This window comes from Oxyura jamaicensis, chromosome 1 (genome assembly GCF_011077185.1).
Source record: "Oxyura jamaicensis isolate SHBP4307 breed ruddy duck chromosome 1, BPBGC_Ojam_1.0, whole genome shotgun sequence".
NCBI lineage: Eukaryota > Metazoa > Chordata > Aves > Anseriformes > Anatidae > Oxyura > Oxyura jamaicensis.
Genome location: NC_048893.1, coordinates 78,213,667 through 78,224,084, shown reverse-complemented (window position 1 = coordinate 78,224,084; position 10,418 = coordinate 78,213,667). Strand labels below are relative to the sequence as shown.

The 10,418-nt window shown below is 37.6% G+C and overlaps 1 protein-coding gene across 3 annotated transcripts in view; it reads right to left on the bottom strand.

The window, feature by feature from the left end:
* Positions 1 to 1,159: 1,159 nt before the first annotated feature.
* Positions 1,160 to 10,418, bottom strand: part of DYRK4 (dual specificity tyrosine phosphorylation regulated kinase 4) — a 28,314-nt gene continuing 19,055 nt past the window's right edge. For all 3 annotated transcript variants that reach the window (XM_035312374.1, XM_035312367.1, XM_035312362.1), the window contains exons 10-14: positions 8,206 to 8,378; positions 6,959 to 7,019; positions 6,289 to 6,418; positions 2,109 to 2,263; positions 1,160 to 1,651 (exon numbers count right to left, since the gene is read on the bottom strand). In XM_035312374.1, coding sequence (XP_035168265.1) covers positions 1,413 to 1,651; positions 2,109 to 2,263; positions 6,289 to 6,418; positions 6,959 to 7,019; positions 8,206 to 8,378 — 758 coding nt within the window. In that variant the 3' untranslated portion in view covers positions 1,160 to 1,412. The remainder of the gene's footprint in view (positions 1,652 to 2,108; positions 2,264 to 6,288; positions 6,419 to 6,958; positions 7,020 to 8,205; positions 8,379 to 10,418) is intronic.

Sequence of the window (10,418 nt, the reverse complement as noted above, 5' to 3'; positions counted from 1 at the left end):
AGAGTTCAGCTGAACAGGAGTCTCTCTGAAGCCAGAGATACAGACAATTCTGGTACTGCATGTTGGCCTGCTTGTCAGTAACGTCTGAATCACAGCAGAATGACATTTTACTGCCAGAATACTATACACTTAATCTCTCAATTACACCCAGTAATGGGCTGTTGCCCAGTTTGGGTCACTTATCTTCCAGGTGTCTAGTCTTGAGTCCCAGGACTTGCCTGAAACCAACACGAATGGTCACACTGTATTGTGCAGCCCATTTTCTCTGAGATGGCTGTTTCCATTAACTTTATATTCAGCAGCACACCTACGGTAGGGCTCTTGTAATGCAGTCACCTCTGTACCCTATCAGATGCCTTGTTTATTCCTTGTTGCATTAGAACTGTTTAGGGAGCACGTTCTCTGGGTTTTTCTTTTGCAGATGGGGCCTGTGGGAGTTTGCTGTTATGGTAACTCTTAACATCGACAATCACCTAGCTCTCTTGGGACTACTATTTTGTACTGTTACAGCAGCAGCTGCATTTTGTATGACAATTTCCTCACTATGTGCTTTCATATTTTGCAGTACTATCCATAAGCCGCAGTAAAGTAAATGAGTCATAATGAGGTGGGCACCAAACAGATTAATGTTTAAACTGAGCATAGAAATAGGGTTCCCAGAAATCTTGTGGTTTTTTGTTTGTTTGTTTTTGTTTATATTTGTGTTTTTTGTTGTTGTTGTTTTGTTTTTGTTTTTCCTGACTATTAAGTTCCCATGGAGAACAATTTCTTTGAATCTAAACAGCTTGCTTTAATTCCTTTTTCTTGTTGATATGAATATTGAGTGAAGTCCCTGAAGAAATGGGCACGAAATATCACCCTTTGTTGTTGTGGAAGAGCAAAAGAACATAATTTACATTCCTAAGTCTGCTAAGGAAGTGTGACAATGGCTTCCATCTACTGCTTCACACAAAAGAGATAGAGGAGGAAAGTGGAGATGCTGTGTTTGATTTCTATTTTTTATACAGAAGCAAATCCAGCAAGCCTATCTGTGAATTATTCCATATTTATGCTGATGTAAGTGAAAGGATTCAGACTCTTTAGTCAATGCATTTTTTCTTTTAGCTTCAGGAAAACCTAAAATTTAGAAGTATGTTGTAACATCAAGAACCAGCCACTCTGTCTCTACAGTCTCCATTTTATTGCTGCTAGTTGTAAAGTATCTCTGAACATAGCAAGGATGGAAGTGAGGAAAATGAATGTTTTTCAAATTCTGGTTTGTTGCCTGGACTATTTCAAAGTAAAATGAACATTAAATATACCTACAATATGCACAGTCCATGTTCAGACAGATACAGGTTATGCTCCTGAGTACAAGTACCTATAAAATATACCAGGAATGCAACTGAACCAATCATTACTTCTACTCTGCATTACTTAATTGGTGGGAAAAAGAAAGATTTTTTTGGAAGAGCTGTTTCACCACTGTGTTCTGTTTGATCACTTTTGATTGGCTTTTCTATTTCAGTATCCAAAAGTTTCTCCGGAATAGCATGTTTCATTGTGTGATTTTGTACATCATTTTCTGTTGTTCCTGTGGAGGGCACAGTGAGAGTCAGTCTTTCACCCAGTTCACTTTTCACATTGTCAGCTGTATCTTTCCAGATATTTTCTGTAATAATAAATAAATAAAATGATAGGGTGAGACTGTGGATTATCAGCAGCAGCTAAACACATGATCACTACAAACTCACAAAAAATCAATTGAAAATTTCTGTTGTGATCTCACAACAACCACTGATGAATTCTTTTGCTCTGAAAGTGAAGTGCACTATGGTATGGTGTCAGATACCATAACTACTTTGCTGTCAACAGGGAAAAGCTCTTTCTCTGTGAACCTTTAGTGCTACCAGTCTTCTTGCTAGGATCCACTATAAAAATAAGTAATGGGCAGATCTATTTCTATAGAGGTAAGAAATAGTTGCTCTATTCACTAGAGTCCAGTGACTGTTCATTATCTGCATAGTGTGAACTATCACCTCACCTTACATTGGTCAGATGCTATTAAATACAAAGAAATACCAAACGCTGATATAAATGCAGTTAGTTTTCCAGGTAGACATGCTTACGGATATTCTCTTTTTTCTTTCCTGGTGTAGAGAAAGAGCCATCACTCAGCTTCCTTGAAACCTGCATTTTCTGTTTTGCTCTGCATATTTTTGGTTCCTGGATCCACGCATGTTTCATTGCTTCATCTGGAGTCATGCGCTGAGCAGGTTCCCACCTTAAATCCACAGTAGGCAAAAAGTTATTCAACAGTAACTATAACTGAAAGTTAATTTAAGCCAAGAGATTCAGTATTTGAAAGTCATGCCATGAGGCCATTTTTTGAAACAAAAGAATTTTAACAGAAAATAAAGAAAAGTCTTACTTGATCTTCTCCATCCTTTTACTTGCTAAAAACTTTTTACTTACTTCGGCACTATGTGCTTTGCTGATCTGATCTTTGCTTTGCTCTGTAGTATCTAGATATTTTTAAATACAAAAATGTGCAGTTTATAGTGTTATTAGGGTAGTGACCCAACTGAATATTTGTTTCAAAGTTTTCACATTCTGTCAATGCAAGCTCCAAGAATGGGAACACAAATCAGACATAGGGTAATTCATTAAAAGATAAATCTTTCCTAATTTAGCTGCATCTGAAACTAATGTGGAGAATTAGCTTAACAAATTCATGAGAGATCTTATTATGGAAATGGAAGGTGATATTTTTACAAAATTCCTAATTTTATTTTACCTTCTCACATCCATTCCCTCACAGGTTCAATTCACACAGTTTTCACATCCACACACTCACAAGTACCAAGTGTTCTGGCCAAGATCACTTGTTTGTCAAACAGAGGACAAGAGATGACATCTACTTAGTCTTCACTACATCTCTGGGGTTATTCTTGACAGGTGACAATGAAATAGTCCTTGGACAGATTTTCCATATCCTTTAGAAGTCACCTGGTATTTGGGCATTTTCCTCCACATAAGAACCTTTCTGACTTTGATCTCCATAAGTGTTGGAATGTGAGGCAAGGTAACTACTCATCATCTGTTTTCAGTTGTAGATTTGGAATATGTATCTGTTTTGTTCATTTGCTTTTGACTAACAGGAAAATGAATGGTGTGGGTGATATTCTGCAACCTTTCAGATTTTTCACTGCTGGTCACCTGTGCTGTGGTATCACCAGAATGCAGGCTTCCTGGCTGTCCTGTCTGTAACACAAACACTGTACTTCCCAGTTTTACAAGTGGGACCGGTGTCCTGGGAACGGTATCATTTGTTATCAATGTGCACAACTCTTTGAGCCCTCACTGTGCTGTTTACTCCAGTGCTTAAGCAAGCATACATTTCCATTCACACTACATTCATAACAATCCAAATATTTATGTCACAAATCTCTACATTAGTTGCAGGGTATTTCATTCTGATTTGCCCAATATCAATGCTGTCTAGAACTGTACAGAAATAAAGTAGAAAAAAAAAACACATACTCTTGCCATCACAAGAGCTGACTGAATTCTTTTTCAGTCTCAAGTTTTTATCTGGAAAACGGGTATATATAAGTTGAACAACACTATCTGTGAGGTCATGGCAAACGTACAAAGCTGCTTTGGACAAACACAGATTCACAACTTCAAAAGACTAAATAGTTCATTCTTTCTGTCACCAAATGAGCTTTCATTTCAAACCTATGAAAATTAAAACAAACAAATGAACAAACTACAACAACAACAAAAACCACAGCATAGATGTTTTTTGTGACCTGAAATTACTTGCTTACAGGTATTTTTGCTTCACTGAAATTGTTTCTAAATTTTATGATTCAACCAGTGAACCAAAATGATTCAATGATTCATACAGCTTTAGCAAACAGGGAAGAACATTAAAAGCAATCTTCTTGTGCAAGACACACGAGAAGAGGGGGAGGTAAGTGCAAACTAGGTTGGATTTCTTCAGGAAAGTAACCCATTACTGCTGGGAAGAATCTTACAGTCAATGTTAAACAAGACAAAAAACATTAGCCTTGCATCAAGCTTGCCTCCAAAAGCTTACTCCACCTATAACAAGAGGTAAATATTTAAGGCAACCAGACAAAAGTTTGTTCCTCTATGCTCAGTTTTATGGTTCAATGGATGAGTAAAACCTCATTAGTAGCCATCTCCCAAGAGATGTCATTTTAACTATTACTAAAATGACACCTCATATCATGGAGTCTCACCGTGTAAAATGCTTAGTAACCTGACCTCTTTGGAAAAGACATGATCGTATTTGAGCCATGAAATAGCTTGTCTTCCCCAACAATACTTCTTTTATAAAAAAAAGTCCCAATTACTTTGTGAAGACAAATGATATGCTGCTGACACTGAAATATTTCTCCCTTCCCCCACACAAACAAAAAGATACTTTGCCATTGATGCTCTCACCATGAGAGTGGTTTGTTTTTGGAACAGGTTGACACAGGCTGTGGACTCTCCCTCTTTGGAGATATTCAGAACCTAACAGGACAAGGTTCTGAGCAACCCACTCCAAGTTTGCCCTGCTTGGACTTGCTCTACTACTTCCAGGGACTTCCAGAGGTCCCTTCCTACCTCAGTTATTCTGTGGTACTATGTAAAAAGTTCATGGCATAGAGAATCTGTCAGATTCCTAACTTCTGTGAAGACTGTAAACATTTCCATGTTATTTGCATATAGCATTTTAGAAAAATGCGTCAGTCATCAATTTCCTTTAAGAAAACATTTGTATACTACTTGCCCTACTAGGCCTACAGTAACAAAATTCTTGACTGGAGTGAATTCAACATATTATCTTAGAAACTATAGGACCTGAGACATATTAGACTCTTCTTGCATTCTGAGATTTACTGATTTATAAAACTTTATTCCAAACTTAAGAATGGAAAAAATACGGTCTATCAGATAATTCTTGAAATGTACATTGTGTTGCTGTCAATGAGAAGTAAGTATAACTATGGTAAGGAAAAAAAAAACAGCATGCAGAATACAAGGTAACACTCCAGTGAATGTGCTAAGCAATTCTCCACACTAACTACCACAGTCAAGAAAGAAGTGAGCAAGCAAACAATACTATTGATTCTGGAATGGAGACATGCTTGAATATATTTTGCCCTTTTACCCTGTGCAACAGGGGATGTCTATAGCATATTATAACCAAAAAGAGCCTAATCTCATCCACGGAACATACATACAGACAGCGAGATCGTTGCAAGCAGATATTCAAAGAAGCAGAATTGTTTTCATACATATACCGTAACATATCATCTGATTGCCATTTCCAAGACCTAGCACAGAAAATATGGTCAAGAAATTCAAGTCAGCCAAGCTAGCTCCTGATATATCTCCCACTGGAGGAAATTTTGGAAGACTTTCTTCCCACCAGAGTGGGAAGTTGATTTAAGTATAAAACCAAACTTTGATTTCCAAATATACGCTGCCTTGGGACACTGCATTATCATTATTTGTGTTAATCTGAATCACAGAATCACAGTCATAAAATGGGTTGGGTTGGAAGGGACCTTAAAGAGTATCCAGTTCCAACCCCCCTGCCATGGTCAGGGACAACTTTCATAAGACCAGGTTGCCCAAAGCTCCATCCAATCTGGCTTTGAACCCTTTCAGGGATGGGGCATCCACAGCTTCTCTGGGCAACTTGCCTCATCATCCTCATAGGAAATAATTTCTTCAAAATATCTAATCAAAATCTAACTTCTTTTAGTTTTAAACCATTACTCCTTGTCCTATCAATATACTCCCTGATAAAAAGTCCATCCACAGATTTCCTGTAGGTCCCCTTTAGGTACTGGAAGACTGCTATAAAGTCTCTCCGGAGCCTCTTTTTCTCCAAGCTGAATGACCCCAACACCCTCAGCCTGTCTCCATAGGAACGATGAAATACAAAGGCCTCAATAGGCAAAAAATGTTGCTTTTAAAGTTTAGTCTGCAGCATAAGAGGAAGGAGAGATGTTTTTAGACATGACAGTGTCAGGTTTTTTTTTTTTGTTTTTTTTTTAATGTAGCTTGAACTAATCCCTTACACTGAGTCTTTGTGCAATGATTTTTCGCTGCAATAAGCTGTGAATATCTGTAATAGCTACCCTAGTACTACCATGAAGGGAAAAACAAACAAACAAAAGCACACACACAAAAGCCAACAGATACAAAGATTTTAAAGGCACAAGAAATTGAAAGCAAGTTCAAAAACAGTCTGCTGCATGTAAATCAGAACTATGAACTCACATTAGACATCCTTTCAGAAAGTCCAAGAAACCAGCATCATGAGTTTTCAACACTGTGCTTAAATCCTTTGAGTCCGGGCATCTCTTTTTTCCCTTGCTATTGGTTATGGATTTAGGAAAACCTTTGGAATCTTAAAAAATAAAAACATGATTAATCACATTAAAAATCTTCACCAAAACTTTAAGAATTACAAAAACAGTACGCATCCATCCCACTGACTCCAGTTTTGTCCTGTTCATTGATTGTCTGCCAGCATTGTGGCAAACAATACTGGTTACATCCTGGAGATTGCATCTTACACTAAGTGTTTTGTTCATTTTTTCCAAAACCACATGATATGCAAAGAAGTTAACTTAGTCTAAATTAGTTTCCCAAAAGCCCGTGCTCCCTTCTGAAATAACATTTTTTAAGAAGTAACAATAGAATGGATTTCCCAATTTCTTCTCTCTCAGCGTGGCAATAAGAGGCCCATAAAAGATGAAGAACAAAGGAACACATTCATTTGTAGGCCTAGTGTTATCAGTTTGCTCTATCTCAATACCTCTTTCTGAAGGAAGTTTTGTCAGCTAAGAAGCAGCTTAAGTTCTTCTGACCCTACTTTCTACCAGTGCTCTATTAGTGATTAATGAGCAGAGGAGTCCAGCAAGGAAAAACAAACAGAATCAGTTACCAAAGAATGTTCGCTTTCTTGATGCAGCCTGGATAAAATCAGATGGTGGAAGACCCAAAACCTTCAATACAAAAAACAAAACAAAACAAAACAAAACAACAACAACAACAAAAAATTTATGGAGTTACTGCTCATTTCATAAACACATAAACATACACAACAGCCATCAGGAGAGATGTGATATTTCATCTTCCTCCATTTGAAAAGAAGCTGAATGTAGCAAATTGCTATGAAATGTCTACAAACCATTTGCTTTTATGTCATTTATTGTGGAAGGAATTAATGGATTCCCTTAGAGTTGTCTGCACATTGAAAATGTCTTCTCATAAGGGTTGACATTAGGATCTTCATTACCACAGAGGACTCTAAGAACTAGCATTTCTGTTAACAAAATATGTTGTAGGAGGCCACAGGGAGAGATGCTGTCTTTGAAAAATCTTGTACAAACTAACATGGCACTAGAAGGATCAGAACTTGGGGCTGAGTTCAACATCAGATTGCAGTGTAGTTGTTGGTATGCAGCAGCTTTCATGGGTCAGCTTTGCACCTACTCTTAACATTTGCACTGGGTACATGATCTGAGGTAGGATATGTCACACTACATTCCTGAAACAGTTACAAAGATGATAGAGCCAAACTCTTTGGTAGGCAGCCAGTATAAGAAGGGGCAACATCCACAAACTGTGGTTTGAGAAGTTCAGGGTGACTATTAAGAAAAACTTTTTCACCAGGAGAATAGAGCAGCACTTGAACAGCTCATGCAGACAGGTGGTAGAAACTCCAGACTTTGAGGTTTCCAAGATTTGCTAGACAAAGCCACAGCTGACTGACTGATGAGGAAAAAATCTTACTCTCAGAAGGAGCTTGGACTAAAGACCTTGAGAGATTTCACTTGACTGTCAGTTCTGTGATCTCTGAGAGAAGAGGAGCCTGTTATATAATTTGGATTGCGTTTCCTTCCCCTTAGATATGCTTCTTCTGTGGTAGCTTCTTTGTACAAATTCTGAGCAGATTAAAATGTGTTTCCTTCAGTGAATGTACAAAGAAGCATTTAGCACAAGAAATAGAAATAACAGTTTCTCATTAGAACCCATCCTTTCAAAGAGCCTTGTGGCTGCAATAAACCTCCCTCTAAAAGGCTGTCCCTTCATCAATTATACTTCTTCATTTCTTGAAATTTCTTTTTGTTGCTGGCAGCATAGTTTATCAAGTGAATATGCAATTCAAAATACAGTCCCTGAAGTTACCTCCATGATGCAAGCAAGTTGGTCAACCTCATTTTCCCCTGGAAACAGTGGGTAGCCTGTGTAAAGTTCAGCCATGATACAGCCTAAGCTCCACATGTCAACAGCCATGGCATAAGGATGACCAAGAATCACTTCAGGTGAGCGATAAAACCGGCTCTGAACGTAAGTGTACACTGTAACAAAAAATATAAATAAAAAAAATGACAAGAAGCAAAATATTGTAATTGAGACAGAAATATGCATTCCAGATTTCACAGGAAAAGTGATATCTATGTTCAGGCACCATATATCTACTCTAACTACTAGCTCCCATTAATGGACTGCTCACACAGGCTCTGAAAACCTTCCCTTATCCCATTCTAAAATCAATGAGCAATATGTTTAGCACTATTTTATTTGAAATCATACTTCAATAGGTTTAACTAAAAGAAACTGTGAAATATGTTTCATTTGATTTGTGTCAGGATGAAACAATGCTAGGGCCTCATGATGAAATGTAACTTTCTGTCTAAGAAAAACAGAGTGGTTAGTGTACATAGTTCTTGTATTGTGCTAACTAAAGGTCTAGCAATTTGTGTAAATAGAGGGCTTGAAGGACGAACACTGAGACTCGAGTCTGAGAGATAAGAGGACCAAGACGTTTTTTTTTGGAAACTGCTGATTTCTGCATGAGATGCTGCCCAAGCCTCTGATGTCTGGCAGAGGGATCCACCAAATAAGGAGAAAGGGGGGAGCTGAAGGACAACCGAAAGACAAAGCTTGGGAGGCTACGAGTCTCAGCACAAGAGACCCCCAGGAAGACCACCATAGACTGATATGCATGCACCGAGATTGGGTCCGGATTCTGGGAACTAATTATAATAACCCTGCCTTTTCTAGGAATAGTGATGAATATGTATTAGTCTAGTAGTATAAAAATCAACCACCTGATTTAATAGGTGTGCGTCCTGGTGGAGCAGAGACTCCCGGCGCACCCAGCGCTGTTTGCTTGCCTCTATTTACTTAATAAATCACAAACTTTGATTAAAATCCTATTTGGAATTTTAGCATTTATCACAAAACTCTTCTTCTAATGCTGTGATTCACCTTACTCTGTTCACTTTCATACTTGCAGGTCTTCCCCTTGAATGAATCAACAGTTCTTTGTTATCACAATCTTGCACTATAGGAAATACTTTTTTCTACTGATACCTAGGGAACATCTGTTGCCTTCTGATTCCCCTGTTAATGCATTATTGCCTGAATTATTGCCCCACAGCAACTATCAAAAATCACATTCCAAGTTTGGGACTCCTAATGAGTAGATTTATCCTTTTACCTCTTGTCAGTTCAAACAAATGAAAACAATTAGAGTATACAAGCACTTTTATTTTCTTATTCTTATCAACCTGATTGTTACTTTATTTATATTTTTGCAGTTCTTTAAATTCCCATATATTCAATATCTTTCTGGAAAGAAAGTGCCCTGAATAAATAGCTAGTTCTTCACAACATGCAATTTCACCAAATCTGTGCAGATAGAGAGCACCATGGTGGTAATCTGTGCATTTGACCAACTGTATAATTGTTGTCTGTTTTTCTGTCATTTTTATCACAAAGTCAAAGCTGACTTTTTTGTTTTATACTCTTTAATGCTCTACCAATTTGAGGGTTGCACTGAGTCTTGTTTCAGCTGACAGAGTCTCAGTCATGATTCTCCTTTCTTTCCACTGATGCTTATGTTTCAAATTGTTACTGTCTACAAATATTTTAGGCTGCATCTTCAGATTGCATTTTACTCAAATATGGGCAAACCTAAAATGATTACCTGCTCCTACAAAACTGTGATGTAAATCTAATGGGCTGAATCCCAAAATATAAATGAACGTGTTTGGTTCAGTTTATATATCAGACTTTCATAGGAAAATAAAAGAGCAATTAAAGACTTGTTTTGGTTTTAAAATGTAGTCTAGATTTCTTTCTGTTTTTCTTTTCTGTTTCCTCCCTCATTGTATTCATCCAAAAAGTGCCAGTTTTTTAACCATCCCACTGGGAAAGGATCTCTGGACATGATCCTGATCCTACAAACTATTTGTTAAGACATGTAACTCGGATTATCTGCATAGGCCCATTTCAGCTAACCATTTTTGCAAATGCAGTTCTAAGTTCAACAGCAGTAGAGGGCTGATCAGGCTTGGGACAAAGAAAAAACATGGTAACAGCTTACTTATTTC